The sequence below is a fragment of the Leguminivora glycinivorella genome, chromosome 26 (genome assembly GCF_023078275.1).
Source record: "Leguminivora glycinivorella isolate SPB_JAAS2020 chromosome 26, LegGlyc_1.1, whole genome shotgun sequence".
Lineage (NCBI taxonomy): Eukaryota > Metazoa > Arthropoda > Insecta > Lepidoptera > Tortricidae > Leguminivora > Leguminivora glycinivorella.
Genome location: NC_062996.1, coordinates 6,561,472 through 6,583,509, shown reverse-complemented (window position 1 = coordinate 6,583,509; position 22,038 = coordinate 6,561,472). Strand labels below are relative to the sequence as shown.

At 37.2% G+C, this 22,038-nt stretch overlaps 2 protein-coding genes across 2 annotated transcripts in view; one reads left to right on the top strand and one right to left on the bottom strand.

The window, feature by feature from the left end:
* The window catches only part of LOC125239945 (modular serine protease-like), a 28,014-nt gene extending 13,634 nt beyond the window's left edge, over positions 1-14,380 (top strand). Inside the window, exons 6-15 of the mRNA XM_048147729.1 lie at positions 1,191-1,325; positions 1,745-1,925; positions 2,766-2,842; positions 3,641-3,834; positions 5,058-5,270; positions 9,659-9,820; positions 10,374-10,489; positions 12,137-12,313; positions 12,624-12,783; positions 13,963-14,380. Coding sequence (XP_048003686.1) covers positions 1,191-1,325; positions 1,745-1,925; positions 2,766-2,842; positions 3,641-3,834; positions 5,058-5,270; positions 9,659-9,820; positions 10,374-10,489; positions 12,137-12,313; positions 12,624-12,783; positions 13,963-14,168 — 1,621 coding nt within the window. The 3' untranslated portion in view covers positions 14,169-14,380. The remainder of the gene's footprint in view (positions 1-1,190; positions 1,326-1,744; positions 1,926-2,765; positions 2,843-3,640; positions 3,835-5,057; positions 5,271-9,658; positions 9,821-10,373; positions 10,490-12,136; positions 12,314-12,623; positions 12,784-13,962) is intronic.
* Positions 14,381-18,966: 4,586 nt separating this feature from the next.
* Positions 18,967-22,038, bottom strand: part of LOC125239946 (clotting factor C-like) — a 62,204-nt gene continuing 59,132 nt past the window's right edge. Inside the window, exons 5-7 of the mRNA XM_048147730.1 lie at positions 20,343-20,519; positions 19,739-19,898; positions 18,967-19,405 (exon numbers count right to left, since the gene is read on the bottom strand). Of these exons, the coding sequence (XP_048003687.1) occupies positions 19,203-19,405; positions 19,739-19,898; positions 20,343-20,519 (540 nt within the window). The 3' untranslated portion in view covers positions 18,967-19,202. The remainder of the gene's footprint in view (positions 19,406-19,738; positions 19,899-20,342; positions 20,520-22,038) is intronic.

Genomic DNA, 22,038 nt, shown 5'->3' with positions numbered 1-22,038 from the left:
AATAAGGGTTTAGAAGAAAACGAAACTGTGGCATTGCAGTGATATGTCTTAAATGTGAATTACTATATTACTATCGGCATAACAGCTTAAAAATATTTAGGTTTTAGTTAACATTTTCATAAAAGGTGGCATTTTGAATCACCAAATAAAAAACGTGTATTTCAGGAAGGGAAGGTATTTATTGACTACCTACCTTACTTTTTCAGTAGTCATAATATTGAAACTCATTTATAAGTAAACTAAACGAGAAGAGTTATACTCTGGCCCATAGAAATTATAAATTAGATAAGAACATTGGGGTTTAGGCTAAGGGATGAATATGTTTTGATTGTATATCATAATAACATTTATATACTTAATAGTTTTTTGGGTTGTCATGTGTTTTTTTTAATCTTCTGATGATTGTTTAAGTGTTTTTAATTATTTAGTAGTGTGTTATTTTAATAATTTAAGGTTTTTTCACTTTATAATACGTAATTTAATTTTTATTCTTGGGCACCATATGACGGCGTTGTCCGTTTTTTAGGACTACCTTTGGAGCCATCACTCAGTGAGATTCCTGGCAATGTCCGTTTTAACGGACGTCCTGAAAATCCTACTTCCAAAATACTTTCATTTATTTTTTCTGAATGGTTCGTTTTGACCCATAACTATACCTAAAAACATGCAAAGAGATACATGGTCACATTACTTCATGTCTTGCCGTGTTAAGGGTTAATTGCACCATTTTAGCATTATACATGTAAAAATATATACAGAATGTTGAGTGAGAGTATAACTAGGTAACAACAGGCGGTCTTATCGCTAAAGAGCGATCTCTTCCAGACAACCTTAGGGTAGCTGCAAAAACGGAACAGAAACAAAAGCTAACAGGCAGTGTGAACGAATAATATAGAGAAAACCAACACAAACACACATACATATATACCGAATACATAAATAAATATATATAAAAATAATACATAGGTACATATAGACATACACAAATACAATAAATAAAAAATGGCCACTTAAGATAGAGATAGATAAGTATAATTTAATCTGATTTTTGAAAATTGGAAGAGACTTTGCTAGTCTTAATTCTACTGTAAAGGTTTTATGTTAACGCGCCTTTAACATGGGTATACGCTCTTTTCTTCAAGATTTGAGGTTATAGTTTAAATGATTTTAAATTTGATTATTCCTTCCAGCTGCCAGTCCAACCTGTTCCGCTGCTCGTACGGCGCATGCGTGGACGGCACGGCGCCATGCAGCGGTGCGCAGGAGTGCGCAGACGGCTCTGACGAACTGCTACCACACTGCAGGAACGAAACGCAAGTCGTAAAGTGAGTTACATATGTCGCAGTAGTATGGGGATAACCATACGGCTGCGGAAATGTTTCTGCAGTTAATATATACGCCAGTCCAACCTGTTTCACTGCTCGTACGGAGCATGCGTGGACGGCACGGTACTCGTGCAGTGGCGCGCAGGAGTGTGCTAACGGTTCCGACGAACTTCTCCCGCGGTGTAGGAATGAGACGTCGTCAAGTGAGTTACACATGTCGCAGGAGTATGGGGATAACCATATGGTTGCGACATTGTTGTTGTATGGTTGTCAGATATGACAATCGTTCGAAATGCCGATCCAATTTGCTCCGCTGTTCGTTATGATGCAGTTTGCATATTACAAGCCATTGCTTTGCATTGCCAATGCCATGCCAAGGACAGTTAGGGCAACAATTAATTTTTTTTTTAATGTTTCAGAGGAAAATTCACCTGCAAGAACGGGGAGAAAATACCCTCAACGGACCTGTGCGACGGAGTGAAGAATTGCGCGGATGGGTCCGATGAGACGCTAGAGTCGTGCGCGGGACGGCGATGCGCGCCGTACCTGTTCCAATGCGCTTACGGCGCTTGCGTCGACGCCGACGCCGAGTGCAATGAGGTAGTTCGCTTTTTATTAAGGCGACACTAGCGCCACCTTCGATATTTCCTGATATCTTCAAAATTATACATTTTTCCAGTAGTATTTCTACACCAGTCGAAACAAAACACAAAAGCAACTTTATAAAACACTGTTTACAATTTTTTTTTTGCAATTATCCCCAGAACGAAGGATAGGTAAAAATTGCCACTTTTTGACAAGTTTTTTGAGAATAGCTCCAAAACAATAAAGTGTATACAGTGTTTTCTAAAATATAAACGGTGTTTTCTTAGAAATATCACTGAAAATATATCTTTTGAAGATATTTAAGGTAAATATCGAATGTGGCACTATATTCGCCTTATCCTACGCTTTAAGAGATCTTAGCTTCTGCGATGAGTTTCGACGGTGAGACGATAGGTACTGAGGTAACATTTTTTTTTTGAGAGCGAGCTTCTACCATGAGCAGTGACATATATAGATAGATACACAAGCGTGTTGGAACCGTGCGCCGGAGTGAAGAATTGTGCGGACGGTTCCGATGAGACGTTAGAGTCGTGCGCGGGACGACGATGCGCGCCGTACCTGTTCCAGTGCGCTTACGGCGCTTGTGTCGACGAGTGCAATGAGGTAGTTCGCTTTTACATCCCCCATTTTATGCCAGTGGAGGGGTGAGAAAGAGTCAAAAAGTAGCCTATGTCACTCTCTACCCCTTCAACTATATCCACTTAAAAATATCACATCAATTCGTCGCTCCGTTTTGCCGTGAAAGACGGACAAAGAAACGGACACACACACTTTTCCATTTATAATATTCGTATGGGTATCATAAGAATTATAATTATCATTTTTTGTTGACAGGACGGCACTCTACATTGCGCAGACGGCTCAGATGAGGCAGCCGAGCTTTGCAACAGAACGACCACACCGACAAACACGTTAGTTCATTTTTTTTTAAATTTTATGTATACACCTTGTTTTTATTGAATTCCGGTAACTTTAAGGGGAGGTTTTTTTAGATCAAATACAACTAATTTCTCTAAGAAACAAGCGTCTTAACTTTTACGGTTATCGAGTTATTAAAAAATTAAGATAATTACTGAACACGTGTGTGACAGCCTTTACCAGTTCCTTAATGTTATTTGTTTTGACATGTGCCGTCAATCATTTGACAATAACTTGAATGTAATTCTTATGGGTCTCTCACACTAATAAATTCATTTATTATGTATGAAAATGACGAAATATTTTTATTGCGAATTTAACTAAGAGTGATATACAGGATGGTTCCTCATAATGTACTTAACGACGTGTCTAATTTAACGGAAAACAAAAAAAAAACATGGTGTATATCACGGGCGGCTGAAGGATTACAAACTCGAGTTATTAAAGCTCGCCGTCTTCGGCATTGGGCTTCAAATAGCCTCTCGTTAGTAATCCTTCACTTTCCGCCCTTAATATACATATACAATGTATTATTTAGGCACTGGTCCCACCGCGAGCTAGTAACCTATGAGCTACCGGCTGTAAAAACGAACGAAAGATAATCACTCCCGTGTAAATAAAAGAGACACGGCGATGTTTATAGTTACTCGCCCAGCGGTGAGCCATCAAAATCGCCGTGTCTCTTTTATTTGCACGGGAGTGCTTATCTTTTGTTCGTTTTTATAGCCGGTAGCTCATAGCTTACTAGCTCGCGGTTGGACCAGTGTCTTAACCTTCTATTTTTTCCCTAGGGCCTCAAAATGCGTGCTACCCGACTACCCCGAGCACGGCACATACACGGTCGCAGGGCGCGCGGCGCGCCCTGGCCTAGTGTTCGACACCGTCACTCTCAGCGTGTCTTGCTCTCCGCCCTACCGCCCGGACGGCCCCGCGCAGTCCCACTGCGCCAACGGCCAGTGGTACGCCCCTGTGCCAGAGTGCAAACGTGAGTATTACGAAAAAAAAAAAAATTACACCTTCAGGATTCGAACCTACGTCGGTTTAGCACAAGGCACTGATACAGAAACCGTGAGTTCTGACTTCATTTTGAAATTAAAACATGGAAAAACTGCTGCCCCGGGTGAGACTCTAACTCACCCGAGATACGGAAGCCGTGAGTCCAAGTATCACCCTAGGCAGTAATTTTTAAAATAATAAAAAAAATCTGTGCAAGGGAGAGACTCAAACTCACCCGAGACACAGAAACCGTGAGTTCAAGTCTTACCCGAGGCAGTAATTTTTATTTTGTAAATAGTGTGCTCGGGTAGGCCAAAACTCATACAGTCGAAGATATTTTTCCAACACTGTCATCAGCAATGATTATAGAATAGAATAGAATAGAATAGAATAGAATAGAATAGAAATGTTTATTTGCTAGAATACGTCACAATTTAGGTCTTAAAAAATAGATACAGAATCAGTATTCAGTCGACATAAAGCCAACATGCAAAGTGTTTGTATATTACATTCCGTAACGGTACATCAGGTACATGCATATCATTTTAATAGTCTAGATCCTAATATATAACACAATTTCATAGTAATTATAGATAAAATAAAATATTAATTTACACATGAATTATTGCACAGTTTAAATTAGAAATAAAATCAAATAGTTAAAAAAAAATATATATTACAATTTGAAATTTAAATAATTATTGCACAGTACAAATTAAAAATAAAATCAAATAGTTAAAAAAAAATTATATATTACAATTTGAAATTTAAATAATCCTTAATACTATAAAAGCAGTGATCTTGTAGCCATTAGTCAGTTCTTTCTTAAATTCATTATGGCTTACCATGTATCAAATATCATCATTCTTCTTGCGTTATCCCGGCATTTGCCACGGCTCATGGGAGCCTGGGGTTTGCAATCCCAAGATTTGGCGTAGCCACTAGTTTTAAGAAAGCGACTGCCATCTGACGTTCCAACCCGAAGGGTAACTAGACCTTATTGGAATTAGTCCGGTTTCCTCACGATGTTTTCCTTCACCGAAAAGCGACTGGCAAATATCAAAATAACATTTCGTACATACATTAAGTTCAGAAAAACATTGGTACGTACGAGCCGGGGTTCAAACCCGCGACCTCCGGATCGAAAGTCGCACGCATTTACCGCTAGGCCACTATAACGCTTATTAAATATATATTTCTCTGTTTTCCAAGGTTTCTGCAAACTGACTCGGCATCTCAGCGTCACCTACTCCTGCAAAATCACCGACTCCAACATCCTAAGCGGTGACAGAAAGTGCAACGAATATGAACCGAGCGGCACCGAAGTCCACCCCCGTTGCAACGACAACTACTACCACAATGGCGTCCTCAGCTACATGTATTGCATCGACGGATTCTGGGACCATGTCGCCACTTGCGAACCAGGTACCGTGACTAATGTTACATTAAACACTAACGTTTCTGTCTATGTTAATGGACATTTAGTTGTTCATGTGACTGGTCCTAAATATACCGTATCAGTGTTTAATAATTCAGATTCTGTTAATACTGTACTAGCGGTTGATGTTCCTGGTAATGGGAATAGAGTTATAGTTCCAGCAGGTGAAAGAGATGATGATTATGATATAGATGAAGATCTGTGGAGGAACGGGGGTAGTGTCAGCAATGATACGTTGTATCAGAGATTTGCTGATATAAAGAGCTATTACGATAATGATAATCATATTAAAGAGGTTGATAATCAATAAAATTGATGATTAACTTACCTAATATTTAGTAGTTATAATAGTGCAATTTATACTGGGCGTTATTTCTAAGTTGTATATTAGACTAGGGCAAATATGCTTAGATTTAGTAGGGATTTCATAGGGATCACCAAAATAGTCGATACCTATAGTAGGCTACCCTATACTTCTAAATACTATTCATAAATGGTTCGATAAGGGCAAAAATTGTGATGAAATCATATTTTAACTTTTACTAACCGTACAATTCGCCATACAAACTTATTAGATTAAGTTTTAACTTCTGGTTAGCAGAAACGTTTAGCAGAAAGGCTTAGAATAAATTTAAAAGTGGAAAAAAAAACAAAAAAGTGGTTTAAGAAGTTTAACACTCTTACGGTAGATGTCGCTACGGGTCCCATTGACCTTAGTAGTGGAAAATTCCGCTGGCTTGGTTGAAGTCTTGGTGGCTCAGTTGGCAGAGCGCTGGAGTATCGATCCAGATGCCGTGAGTTCAAGTCTCACCCAAGGCAGACATTTTCTACTTTTAAATTTATTAGATTAAGAATTTAGACTTGTTAAACAAGTAGAGGTCTTGTGTGGATAAAATATGTATTAATATAAAAAAAATGTCAAAATAAAAGTCGAACTATGTACAGTCAACCAATTGAAACCCTAGGCCACTGTACAACCAGAGTATAATAAAGAACTATCGTACAGTATGGCCACTCCCGCTCAACACTGAAAGTGCCGCCCACCCCCTCTCGGTTACCTCACAGTTACCGCCTGACAAAAACGCGAACAGTCGACCTGTCATATCTCACTCATACAAGCATGTTACGCGTTCACCTACACGAACTTAGAATGTGTGCTAGGAACGCGCCTCTTTCATATATTTCATCGCCAGTGTCCGAGATGTGGTACAACCATCTCAAAGTGGTAAGCAGTAATAGATTTTTGACGTAAAACGTTAAGCCGAGTTTAGTTGCAAGTTTTGAGACAGAAGTATATGCAAGAAAGAGATGCAGATATTTGCCACTCACTCTTACCTATCTGCGTCTCAAAACTTCCAGCAATAACTTGCTGGTCTAAACTCAGCTTTAGACGAACGTCTTTAAAAACCCGTAGTTAGAGTGACTGGATCAAAAACCAGCCGGCGTATCATGCTGCCAATTTTATCACTTATCCACGTGGATAAGACAACTGTCACTCTCACACTGACATATTTGCTAAAGCGTGACGGATGCTTTATCCACGTGGATAAATGATAAATTTGGCAGCATGATACTCCGGCAGGTGATACGAAAAGTGTTATGGCGCGGTGGCTTATATCTTTGTAATCTGTATAGAGGAAAGTAGCCATTACTCGGACATACATAGTTTGCTGATATAGATGCCGCCATTTTAGCGGTAAAAGCGTTCCATTCGGGCCAAAAATTACGCTTTTTAAATTGATTTATATTCCAATTGGTTGACTGTACACTGAGTTACGAAAGTGCATGCAGAAATTATGAATGAATTCATTAATAAATTCGCCATGCACTTTTGCGGATCCAGGGGGGGGGTCATGGGGGTCATGACCCCCCATTGGAGCCTAGGTTGGCAATAAAAATAGACCACGTGACCCCCCTCTGGGGCCTGGGCCTTTACCACGTGACCCCCCCCTGGGCACAAAGCTGTCCGCGCTTGACTTTTGCCTTACTTGTAGTGACTTAGTATACCAAAGATATTGGTATTATTACATTCGTGGCTTTACATTCAGTTTCACTTGACGAATTTATTTTCTTAATACTCTACATATATTCATTAGAATTAAATAAGATCAGGCTATATGATTTATTTTAGATTTTGTGTACTCTGACAATTATAGTGCTAATTAGTTTTCGGGCATTTCTACCATTTTTTTTAATATTTTGCTTAGTTTGTAAAATAATATGGAATAAATATTTTTAGTATGACACAAGACCGACTTTCTTGTGGCCAATATTATAAATGTATGTTTCTTTAAAAAAGTATATGTTAGAAAACTGTAACCAAGTTGTAGAATTTTAAAATATTCACAGGAAAGGAAGTTATGACAAATATTTGTAGCACATATTTATAGTGTTATATTTGTAGCACACTCTAATTATATTTTGTATATCTATAGTAACGTCGATTTTGGGAACTTATTAACTATCAGCAAGCTCGCAAAAGCGGTTTTTTCCTTATGTTTTGAGCTAGCAAACGCGCGCTATTAAGAACTGACACACATATTATTGTGTGCTGAGGGGTTACCATGAAGTGCTAAAGCCGTTCAGTTTAGGTTGAGAGAAAGGGACGAAGCTATAGCAGTTCCATAGCTCCGTCCCTCTCTTTCAACCTAAACTAAACGGCTTTAGCACTTCATGGTAGCCCCCCTGATAGTTAATGAGTTCCAAAAATCTACTTTGTCACAACACCTTTCTTATAACCCACCCTGCTCTCCCCTATCATACTAATTACCAGTTTCACACGCGGCAATAATATATTAATATGTATTTTTATAAGTTTTGTTAACAGGATGGATTTTTATACTTTTGAATAAATATTTTCATGCACGAATAGTTTGTTTAATTTACCCTGATCCATCCTTTTAACATCCTTTTATTATCTATACATATACAGCCTCGTAACGCCCACCATACAAACATTTTGGAAGGGAATTTTGAACCTATGAAAATGAAAGGTTTATTATATAAATTAACAATTTCAGAAAATCACGACCCTGTGTCCTGAGCTACAGGACGCAGTTTCGTTATTATATATATTATAGATTAAGGTAATAGCACAGAATATATACAAATACAAAATACAAAATACAAATAATTTATTAATAAAAACATAATTGTACAGTGATTGTTCTTAAAGGCTAAGAATTGTTATACATATAAGAGATGTTTTATACAAATGCCTGAGCTAGGATAGTTCCTGTGTTTCAGGCAGAAGAAGGACTAAATTAGTGATTTATTTTTTATAATAATAGTAGTACAGTACTAGTGAGACGTATTACTAACTATAGTAACTATACAAATTGTACAGCGAGTTGCGTAAAGAAGTACAGCTATAAATAACATTTTTTCATTAGAACCTATTCACCTATTTGCATTTTAAATAAAGATGATTTTGTTTTGTTCGAAAAATTTTAGGGACAAAAGAAATGCTACTTTATTTATTATAGAACAAAAATGTATATCTCATTCCACATTGCGCGGCAAGAGCTTATAGATAGAATTGCGAGAAAAGAAGAAGAACTTTTAACACCCCGTTGTTTCAGAGTCAGGGGTTTAAAAAAGGCTGAATAGGTATATACATATCTGACACGTCTATATAGCTGGAGAAACCAGATATTTTTATTATTATTGTGTGTCAGATATTTTAGCGTCCCTTTTTAGGGTTCCGTAGTCAACTAGGAACCCTTATAGTTTCGCCATGTCTGTCTGTCCGTCCGTCCGTCCGTCCGTCCGTCCGCGGATAATCTCAGTGACCGTTAGCACTAGAAAGCTGAAATTTGGTACCAATATGTATATCAATCACGCCCAGAAAGTGCAAAAATAAAAAGTGGAAAAAAATGTTTTATTAGGGTACCCCCCTACACGTAAATGGCCCGACACGCTCTTGGCCGGTTTTTTACTTTTATATACGTGTTGTAAGAATTAGAACGAGACTGGTTTCGGCTAAAGTAAGTTATTTACGAAACTTATGCATAGGTAACTTGTGTGCGTTTTCACATTATCCGATCAGATATTGGATGTCGGACCGATATCCCATACCATATGTATATTTAAGCATCTTTGATTTTTTCCTCTAGCTTTGATTTTTACCTTTACAGCTTGGAATCTTTCCTACATCTGATATCGGATCGGATAATGTGAAAACGCACTAACTTTGGTTTATATATTAAAAGGCGAAATAACTAGTGCGTGTTTAGACAAAATTTACATCAGTAAGAATCGACAAATAAATTCGATTCGATCTAGCAGTAAGCATGCCAATGTACCTGACGTGTAAAATTTTATTTTATCAATAAAGGATTGTATTGTATTGTATTACCAAAATTACATCCAACAGAATGTGGCACCCTCACGCCCAAAGGCGAACAGTTAGTGATCAATGGAGTAAACGCGGAAAGAGGGGAACTGCCGTGGCATACCGGCATCTATGACAAAAGGTTTACCCCCTTCATGCAGATCTGTGGAGGGTCACTAGCCTCAACTACTGTTGTTATATCAGGCAAGTATATTTCCAATTATTATCAGCTTATGAATTTAGATACCTAAATACTACAAGACAAGCACTACAATAGGCTAGTTTCCTATACTTAAAATAAAATATTTTATGCAGTGCACGAAATAAAGCACCACATAATTAGAAGAAAAATATGGACAGTAGTTATATTTAAACAAAATTTATATTTAATAAGTCAAAGAGAAAGATATAAAGTAAATGAATTGACCGTGACGTCACTCCTCAGTATTTCATAGGAAAACCGTTTTGACAGTTCTTAAAAAGAAGCTGGTTTGACTAGTAGGAAACTAGCCTATACGTCTTTTACGAATCGTCCGACCAATAATATTACCAAAAAGTATTGTAAGCTAATAGCCAATAGCTGGACACTTTTTAAGATTGAATGAGCTCGCAATTTTGAGTGGACCACATAAAAAAATCCAAAAAAAAAGTGTGGGGGGGTGCAGGTGGACAGTTTTGAAGAAACTGACTCTAATAAATTGTAAAAATATTAATATTTTTTTGAAACTATATTCTTATCGAATGTTTTTGTCAACAGCGGCACATTGTTTCTGGAACGACATAGAACAACTGTTACCAGCGAAGTACTTTGCAATTGGCGTGGGCAAGCTGTTCCGACCATGGAACTTTAAGGAGGGCGGACAGAAGTCTGACGTAAGAGTTTTAACGTTTAAGACGCTACAGCCAGCGTATTATGCTTCCAAGTTTATCACTTTTCCACGTGGATAAGACATCTGTCACTCTCACACTGACATACTTGCCAAAGCGTGACAGATGTCATCCACGTGATAAATTTGGAAGCATGATACGCCGGCAGGAGGGGTCAATTCTCCATACAAAGTATACAAACGCTCTCGACTATTTCCTTCCTGGTTTTTAATGATACAGCAAAGATTGTTTCAACACAGACTATTATTATTTTTATCTGTGTCGACCGTTTTAATTTTTTCGATGTTCTTATTTTTAAAAACTCTAGAGTCCATTAAAAAATTCTAAAAACGGCGTTATTGATTATGGCGTAAAAAAGGTGTGCTATTAAAAATTGATGACAATCAGCCAAAAAAACTAAACGGTCCGACACAGACTATTTCATTGTTATTCAGATTATCAAATTTGGTTATTGATTAAGTTTTGAAGGAGGAAATAGTCGAGAGCGGAACCTCGAAATTAAAGATTTTTTCGCAATGTCTTTTAACGGAGTTGTTATTAATGGACATTTTTTTTTCGATAAATCTATTCTAATCTAATTCGATAAAACTAGAATTCCCATATTGAAAGGGGGGCTCCTTTCAATTTTAGCATTTTTGCTTCTGAAGCGTCTTAACAATAGATTATGGTTTATTATTGGACTCCTTCAAGGATTAGAGGCAAGAGGGGGCTTTGCCCAGCAGTGGGACACGACAGTCTCCCAATAATAAATAATTGGTTGAGATACGACCTTGAAATCCATTCCTGCAAAATTCTCATTTGTCACCGTTAGGGAAAATCTATTAGGTCGTATAGTATACCTATAGCACAGCCTTAACTCCCTACCCAGACTTGTAGACACACACACAGTGTCCTTTCCATATTCATAGTTGTTTTGCGTAAATCACGAGACCCCTTTGACCATCCCCGGTTATACGTGGCCCCACGTTGGGCGCCACGTATAACCGTGGATGGTCAAAGGGGTCCCGGGTTATAAACCTAAAAATATGAAAAAAACATTTTACAAGGTTAAATTTATTATTCTCCACTACCTAGGTTGTCTGGAAGAGATCGCTCTTTAGCGATAAGACCGCCTCTTGTTTTACCTCTTAAGTGTTTTCATAGAAATATTGTAAAACACTAAACAGAGAATGTGTCGAGTGTTGTTTATACTTGCTATGTTGTTTCGTGTATTGAGGTGTGCAATAAAGAGTATTTGTATTGTATTGTATTGTATATTTTTACGATTCTCGGGGTCTCGAAATGTACACTATTATCAATTAGTTTCTAATCTCCTGCCTGTATGTATACCTACTAGGAAATCCTTATCAATGTAAATTGACCTATGTGTTTCAAAAGAAATAAACGTTTTTAATTTTCATGTCATTTTTAAATTTTAATTTTTAAATTTTTTATTTCAATTTTTACTTTTAATTTTCAATTTACATTTAAATTTTCTATTTGTATTTAAATTTTCATTTTCAATTTGAATTTCAAATTTCAATTTACTGTAGGTCTACTAGATGATCCTCATCAATGTAAAATGATCTATATGTTTTAAAAGACTTTTCGTTGTTAATTTTTAATTTTCAAATTTCAATTTTCAATTTACAGGTGGGCGACATAAAAATCCCGCCCCGTTTCTCTGGCGGGGCCAGCAACTTCCAAGACGACATCGCCCTCCTTATTCTGGTCACGCCAGTCGTGCTGGCCAACTATATACGGCCAGTCTGCGTAGACTTCAGCGTGCTGTTTGATGAGAGGCAGCTTCGGCCGGGGAATATGGGCAAGGTAAAGACTTAAAATAGAACATATCTTAATACCATGAAATAAAACTATGGAAACGGATTAAATTTACAATTCGACGACGACGAGCATTTTTCAATTCCACACTCTGCGTTAAACTACAACTTTGCACTCTTGTATAACAAATAACTATTTCCTCAGTCACCCGTTGACCACGAACGCTGTAAAGTGTTCGAAACGTCGGGATGAATTGTAAATTCATTATACGCGATTTAATCCGTTTCCATAGTTTCATTTCATGAGTAACTATCGCGGTAACCGAAGACAATATTTATCAGATTTCTCAATGTTTCAGGTGGCAGGCTGGGGATTAACCTCGGAAGATGGTAACGCGTCACAAGTTCTGAAAGTGACAGAGTTACCATACGTTGACGTGGAACAGTGCATTGCTGACCTGCCTTTTGCCTTCCGCAGCTTTATTACTAGCGACAAAATATGCGCTGGGACTAAGACTGGTGGGTATTTCTCTCTTTTTAACCCCCGACGCAAAAACGAAGGGGTGTTATAAGTTTGACGTGTCTGTCTGTCTGTCTGTCCGTCTGTCTGTCTGTCTGTCTGTTTGTCTGTGTGTGTGTCTGTCTGTGGCATCGTAGCTCCCAAACGGATGAACCGATTTAGGTTTAGTTTTTTTTGTCTGAAAGCTGAGTTAGTCGGGAGTGTTCTTAGCCATGTTTCATGAAAATCGGTCTACTATGTCGCGGTCGGGGGTTTTTCAAAATTTTTTAACCCCCGACGCAAAAACGACGGGGTGTTATAAGTTTGACGTGTCTGTCTGTCTGTCTGTCCGTCCGTCTGTCTGTCTGTCTGTCTGTCTGTCTGTCTGTTTGTCTGTCTGTGTGTGTGTCTGTCTGTGGCATCGTAGCTCCCGAACGGATGAACCTATTTCGATTTAGTTTTTTTTATTTGAAAGCTGTGTTATTGTGGTTAATTTCTCGTTCTTTTCTCGTGCTCTTAGTAAATAAACATGTTTTTCAGTACAGATGGTGTTTTTTTACGCACTAGTGCGAGAAGTGGTTCATTATATGTCAGGTCGAAACTTCAGAGGTCCATTCTGTACTGAAAAACGTCGTACGATACACGTGCAAAAAGGAAATTCGTAACTCGTGTCGATTTAAAACACTTCCTTCGGTCGTGTTTTAATTTATAGCCACTCGCTTCGAACTTCCTTTTTTACGCACTTGTATCGTAATGTACTATAAAAAGTATACTTTAAGTAGGTAAACAGGCGAAAACAACACAGTCATGTTAATATTTGGATTATCTGTGCATCAGGTCATTCTACTCGAAAACAACATATTCTGACTTTTTAAGTTGTATGTTACCTTTAAATAAATAAATTAAAAAAATAGTATGAAGGCATAAAGTTCAATATGTCAGTGATTGTTTTGACATGCAGTAAGGTTCGAATTCGATGACGCCACTACATCGCTGACAGCGTTTTCGGTGGCCAAAAAAAATTACACACATTCGTCATTCATCATACACTTTTAATACCCAAAGTCTATTTTTTTTATGTCAATACTATACTACATATAATACTATACAACAAAAGACAATCATTTAATGTGCCAAATTCGATATGATTCTAGCAGCTTATATGATAATCCCACCAAGTAAAATTTCCATTTTTACAGCCACAGCACTCTGCAAAGGCGACAGCGGCGGCGGCCTAGTCTTCCCAGAGGTGGAACGCGACGTTCAACGCTGGTACCTCCGAGGAATAGTGTCCACTGCCCCTAGCAACGGACATAAGTGTAACGCGAACTCGTATACGAGTTTCACGCAACTGTTGAAGCATGACGAGTTTGTTAGGAAATATCTTAATAATAGGAGCAGATGATAGGTTTTGGTATTGAGTACAAAATTGTATCCACGGGCATTTTCAGAATTTGAGACCCCCCCACTAGGGAAAGTTGTTAACAATTATTAACTCACTGTCAGTTTTGTGACGAGCATGAAATTTCAATAAAAATATTGTTTGTGTATTAATTACATAAACGGCGGTTTAGTGGTGACGGGTTAAGAATTTCACCACCCCCTTTCTTCCCGTGGGTGTCGCAGAAGTCAACTGTGGGATATGGGTTAAATTGTGGCGTAGGCGTGAGGCAACCTGTCACTGCAATGTCACAATTTCGTTTTATTTCAACCCCTTTTTGCCAAGAGTGGCACTGAAACTTGAGTAGTTCATGTGCTCCGCCTACCCCTTTATGGGATACAGGCGTAATTGTATGTATGTTACATAAAGTTTAAGCGATAATCTACTTCAGAATGTGAAAAAAGTAAATTTTTAGACAGATTTTATGCTTTATAAAATTGTCGTCACAAAACTGACAGCGAGTTAACATTTGTTAACAACTTTTGCTAATTGTGGGGACCCAAATTCTGAAAATGTCCGCACTGACGGCGCGAGCTAAAGGTGACAATCTATATCGCTTCAACAACGAAACGCTTTCTGTACCTCCATCACTCTAATTTCGATTCCTGATGGTGCTCCCACACTGGCTGTTATAAATGTTAATATAATAGCTCAGTATGAGAACACCATAAGGAGCGTAAGCGATTGCGACTTTGGCTAGTATACTATTAGTATGATACTATAAATTACACTCGAAAACGTGTCTTTTACGTTTTGGTGAAACTCAATCATCATCATCAGGTATCATCATTTCAGCCCTTAGTCACCTAAACAAAAGCAGCAAAGTTTTCGAAGGAAATGTACACTAGTGGCTCGTTTTAACTGTTTTAACTCAAAATGAATTTGTTAATACATGGGATTAATATTGTATGAAACAATCTAAATGATAATAGGCTAGTTTCCTACACTTAAAATAAAATATTTTATGCAGTGCACGAAATAAAGCACCACATAATTAGAAGAAACATATGGACATAGTTATGTTTAAACATAATTTCTATTTAATAAGTCAAAGAGAAAGATATAAAATAAATGAATTGACCGTGACGTCACTCCTCAGTATTTCATAGTAATTCCATATTTAGCAAATTGTTTTGACAGTTTTTTAAAAGAAGCTGATTTGACTAGTAGGAAACTAGCCTATTGAGTGAAGTAGATATAATATAATATACATATGTATGTTGTAGAAGGAAGTTATCATAAGACGACGCATTTTTTTTTGTTTTTTACTAAGCATGAGCAGTAAGGAAATTACATGAATTGAGTCGACAGTGTGAGAGATATTTAAAACATTTTCAGTACGTAACATGATCAAAGGTAATTAAGCAGATGAAATAAATATAGATAAGCAACTTTACATTGAAATTTGACGTAAATTAAATTTTTGATATTGATTTATTTTTAAGTTTTTTTTTTCTAATTCTAAGTATATAAAAATTATGGATATCGCAAAGATAAGCGTAAGCAGCTCAATATATAGATATGAATTATAATAAAATCAAACCATGTTCAAAAAGTAATATTGTTTTATTACACAACCCATATTTACCTACACAACGTGTTTCCGGTATCACTCAAAACCCCAGACACCCCAACTGATTTTTATTTTTTTTAAACTCATCTAGCGTACCTACTCATATTTAAAAAATGGCTTGCGAAATTCGCCTACTTAAAATAAATTTTTGTTTAAATTTTAAATATATTTCATTATTGACGACTAAAAAGTATAAAATAAATTTATAGTTTAAAAAACACTAGTAAAACACGCTTTTATAAATGCACGTAAAAGCCAAAAATATATTTTGGATCGTTCAAGTTGTCTCTATTTCTGGGATGAAGAGTAAACTATGTACTTTTAATTAATAATATTTGATTGTAAAAGCGTGGGGCGCTGTAACAGGAACGACTTTTTGTATAACTTGCTGCTTGCTTAAGCTATGTTACGAAAGCAGTTTACACAGATTGGCGCGCTAACTGGACTTGCAGCACGACTGAAGCGCCCCACGCTTTTACAATCAAATATTATTAATTAAAAGCACATACTTAGTTTACTCTTCATCCCAGAAATAGAGACAACTTGAACGATCCAAAATTTATTTTTGGCTTTTACGTGCATTTATAAAAGCGTGTTTTACTAGTGTTTTTTAAACTATAAATTTATTTGTAACACGCTTTTTTATTTATTTTTTATTTTTATTTTTTTATTTATTAAGTAGGTCGTCGTGTATTGTAACTATGTAATGGAATCTGCGGAGGCTAATTTAACCATCTTCCAAGGATCGTAGCGTAATGAAAATTGGCAGCTGTATGTAGTTCTGATGACAATACAATAATATTCTACTGTTGAACTGATCTGATGATGGAGCCGGAAGATATGAACCGGAACTACATGACGGAACATCGTATCATAGCTGTTTTTGGGTTTCTTGAAAAAGTCTTGTAATGAACTTTGACTACGATAAGGTTTCAAGGTCTGATGATAAAGCCGGAAGATATAAACTGGAACTACATGATGGAACATCGTATCATAGCTGTTTTTGGGTTTCATAGAAAAGTCTTATAATGAACTTTGACTACGATTAGGTTTCAAGGTCTGATGATGAAGCCGGAAGATCTGAACTGGAACTACATGATGGAACATCGTATCATAGCTGTTTTTGGGTTTCTTAGAAAAGTCTTGTAATGAACTTTGACAACGATTAGGTTTCAAGGTCTGATGATGAAGCCGGAAGATATGAACTGGAACTACATGATGGAACATCGTATCATAGCTGTTTTTGGGTTTCTTAGAAAAGTCTTGTAATGAACTTTGACTAGTTACGTTACGATTAGGTTTCAAGGTCTGATGATGGAGCCGGAAGATATGAACTGGAACTACTAAAAAGATCAACGTAGTATTTAAAATAAGTTGGGTTAGGGTTTTGTTGTGACCCATCAGAGCAAATAAAGGGGGGCTCGGGGGGCGAAGCCCCCACAAAAAAGAAGGATCAGCGTAGTATTTAAAATAAGTTGGGATAGGGTTTTCTTGTGACCCTTAAGAGCAAATAAAGGGGGCTCCGCTCGGGGGGCGAAGCCCCCTGCAAAAAAAGAAGGATCAACGAAGTATTTAAAATAAGTTGGGATAGGGTTTTCTTGAGACCCTTAAGACCAAATAAAGGGGGGCTCGGGGGGCGAAGCCCCCCGCATAAAAGGAAGATCAACATAATATTTAAAATAAGTTGGGATAGGGTTTTCTTGAGACCCTTTAGAGCAAATAAAGGGAGGTTCGGGGGCGAAGCCCCCGCAAAAAAGAAAGATCAACGTAGTATTTAAAATAAGTTGGGATAGGGTTTTCTTGTGACCTTTAGAGCAAATAAAGGGGCGCTCGAGGGGCGAAGCCTCCCGCAAAAAAGAAGGATCAATGTAATATGTAAAATAAGCTGGGTTGGGGTTTTCTTGTGACCCTGAAGAGCAAGAATAAGGGGGCTCGGGGGAAAAATAAAGATCAATGTAGTATTTAAAATAAGTTGGGATAGGGTTTTCTTGAGATCCTTAAGAGCAAATAAAATGGGGTCGGGGGCCGGGGGGGTTGGCTTTATCAACGAAAATTTTCACTCCACGCCACTGCTAAGCATGTCGCGAAGGTCTACAGATCCTAGAGCCACTGTCAGTCTTTTAGTTGCTTAGCAAAATGTCGCGTCCACGTTCCATATCCAGGTTCGACCCCACGTAAATACAAGAGTGCGACTGAGAAAATTCAACCCTTTGTCTCTTTCCTACTCTGTAAGATGAAATCTTTAATTTCTGTATTGCATTAATCTTCAAATTAGCGCACCACTATGAAAAAAATTTCGCGCTCGCTACGCTCGCCATTTTTTCCTTACATGCTAAAATATCTTCCAAAACCTGCCGAAACTCAAATTCTCTCAACCAACCCACACAACCCTAATCGATCGCACAGGCCGGCATTGGCTCCTAGTGATTTCAAGTTGGGCATCTACCGTGCACAAGATGCAAGGCACTACGCAGTGGTGTACTTAGGGTCCCGTACTTTTGCGGTTGGACATGTGCATGTGGCCCTGTCACTTAGTGCTCTCCAGATAGAAGAGCTAGATTGTTCTAAGCTGACAGGTAAAACACCATGCAATACAGACACACTGGCGGAGATGGAGAGAATGTGGGCTCAATAAAATATAAATTGAAATAAAAATAAAAATTCAATGAATCAATGAATGACTTTATTGCGATAAACTTGGTACCTACTACCTATACAACAGGTGGTATTAATTATTATTAAGTAGCAATACGTGTTAAGACACAAATGGCTTGCGAAATTCGCCTACTTGAAATAAATTTATGTTTAAATTTTAAATATATTTCATTATTAACGACTAAAAAGTATAAAATAAATTTATAGTTTAAAAAACACTAGTAAAACACGCTTTTATAAATGCACGTAAAAGCCAAAAATAAATTTTGGATCGTTCAAGTTGTCTCTATTTCTGGGATGAAGAGTAAACTATGTGCTTTTAATTAATAATATTTGATTGTAAAAGCGTGGGGCGCTGTAACAGGAAAGACTTTTTGTATAACTTGCTGAGAAATCAAGTTAAGCTATGTTACGAGAAGCAGTTTACACAGATTGGCGCGCTAACTGGACTTGAAGCACGACTGAAACGCCCCACGCTTTTACAATCAAGTATTATTAATTAAAAGCACATAGTTTACTCTTCATCCCAGAAATAGAGACAACTTGAACGATCCAAAATTTATTTTTGGCTTTTACGTGCGTTTATAAAAGCGTGTTTTACTAGTGTTTTTTAAACTATAATTTTTTCTCAATTTATTTAGTTAACCAAAGAGTCACTACAAAACAGGCTAATTTAAAGTATAGTAATAGTGTTTACAATATGTGTGACCAACAGCGTTATTAAATACAGTACATTAAATCATTCGGAGGGTTATCCATTTAGGTACTTATTACATCCTATTATTAAGATGTGTCTTAACGAACTCGTCATGCTTTAACAGATGCGTGAAACTCGTATACGAGTTCACGTTACACTTATGTCCGTTGCTAGGGGCAGCGGACACTATTCCTCGGAGGTACCAGCGTTGAACGTTGCGTTCGACTTCTGGGAAGACTAGGCCGCCGCCGCCGTCGCCTTTGCAGAGTGCTGTGACTGGAAAAATGGAAATTTTACTGGTATATTAATTGGTGGGATTATCATATACATAGAGGAAGGAAGAGTTGTAACTCCATACATCAGTAAATGCGGGTTATTTGTATAGGCATAGTTAGGTGACATCTAGCGACATTCACTCGTCAATCACGCGTCAAATCGCGCTTTTTGCACGTGTATCGAAGGACGTTTTTCAGTACAGATGGACCTCCGAAGTTTCGACCTGCCATATAATGAACCACTTCTCGCACTAGTGCGTAAAAAAAGACACCATCTGTACTGAAAAAATGTTTATTTACTATGAGTACGAGAAAAAAAGAGAGAAATACCCACCAGCCTTAGTCCCAGCGCATATTTTGTCGCTAGTAAAGAAGCTGCGGAAGGCAAAAGGCAGGTCAGCAATGCACTGTTTTACAGCTACGTATGGTAACTCCGCCACTATCAGGACTGGTGACGCGTAACCGTCTTCTGAGGTTAATCCCCAGCCTGCCACCTGAAATATTGATAAATCTGATTAAAGTCAGTGTAAGGACGGCGACAGACAGTCTGAAAAATTCATAATCTGAATTTGGATTTGTATGCAACCCGTCAGTTTGCATAAAAATCTTTTTTAAGATTATGAATTTTTCAGACTGTCTGTGGCGTGCCTAAGGCCGGCAACAGACAGTCTTAAAATTCGTAAACTGAAAAAATCATAATCTTACAAAAATCAGATCGAGTGCACGGAGTTCCATACAATTTCGCACAACTGGTAAAGGCTTTCTTTGCTATTCGAAAACAGATAGCAAAATTGCATTTTATCCACAAGGGGGCAAAGTAATTTCATACAAATTTTAACTCATTGTCTTAATCTGGCTGCTACATTTTACCTATAAATGATGATTTTGAATCATAAATATGGAATAAATTGATAGATTTGATTTATTTTGATCCTTACCTTGCCCATATTCCCCGGCCGAAGCTGCCTCTCATCGAACAGCACGCTGAAGTCTACGCAGACTGGCCGTATATAGTTGGCCAGCACGACTGGCGTGACCAGAATTAGGAGGGCGATGTCGTCTTGGAAGTTGCTGGCCCCGCCAGAGAAACGGGGCGGGATTTTTATGTCGCCTACCTACAGGTATTACAAACATTTTGGATTAGCATATATTATTTATAGTACCTAATTTACAAATTGAAAATTGAAATTAAAAACTGAAATTGAAAATTGAAATTTGAAATTGAAATTAAAATTGAAATTTGAAATTGAAATTGAAAATTGAAAATTGAAAATTTGTAAATTGAAAATTGAAATTTGAAATTGAAAATTATAAATAAACGTGAAAATCTTTTAAAACATACAGATTAGAATTTACATTGATGAGGATCATCTAGTTAGTAGTAGACCTACAGTAATTGAAAATTGAAATTGAATTGAAATTGAGAATGAAAATTGAGCTAGAAAACTGAAATATGAAAATTTTAATGTGAATTGAAAATTTAATGTGAAATTTGAAATTGTAAATTAAAAATGAAAATTAAATTGAAAAATGAAAATGAAAATTTAAAAATAACATGAAAATGAAAAACGTTTTTTTTTTATTTGAAACATAATATAGGTCAATTTACCTACATTGATAATGATCTCCTAGTAGGTATACATACAGGCAGGAGATTAGAAATTAATTGATAATAGTGTACGTTTCGAGACCCCTCTAATCGTAAAAATAAAATTTTTCATATTTTTAGGTTATACCAAAGACATATGTAACTCCGTATAGACGGCAAAAGTAAAAAAAAAAAAAACCGGCCAAGAGCGTGTCGGGCCACGCTCAGTGAAGGGTTCCGTAGTTTTCCGTATTTTTCTCAAAAACTACTAAACCTATCAAGTTCAAAACAATTTTCCTAGAAAGTCTTTATAAAGTTCTACTTTTGAGATTTTTTTCATATTTTTTAAACATATGGTTCAAAAGTTAGAGGGGGGGGACGCACTTTTTTTTCCTTTAGGAGCGATTATTTCCGAAAATATAAATATTATCAAAAAACGATCTTAGTAAACCCTTATTCATTTTTAAATACCTATCCAACAATATATCACACGTTGGGGTTAGAATGAAAAAAAAATATCAGCCCCCACTTTACATGTAGGGGGGGGTACCCTAATAAAACATTTTTTTCCATTTTTAATTTTTGCACTTTGTTGGCGTGATTGATATACATATTGGTACCAAATTTCAGCTTTATAGTGCTAACGGTTACTGAGATTATCCGCGGACGGACGGACGGACGGACGGACGGACGGACAGACAGACATGGCGAAACTATAAGGGTTCCTAGTTGACTACGGAACCCTAAAAACGTACCTCAAAGCCATAAAGAAAAATTTACGGTGGCCTAGATAGCGTTACACCTTTGGGGAACGCTCGACTAGATGGCGCTAATATTAATATTTGACATTTTAATACATAGGTATCAAGCTAAGATTATGGGCCAAATTGTCACATGCACTGCTGGGCAAAGCCCGCCTAATTTCTCCACTGATCTAGTTTTTTTTTTATACTACGTCGGTGGCAAACAAGTATACGGTCCGCCTGATGTAAAGCGGTCACCGTAACCTATGGACGCCTGCAACTCAAACAGTGTCACATGCGCGT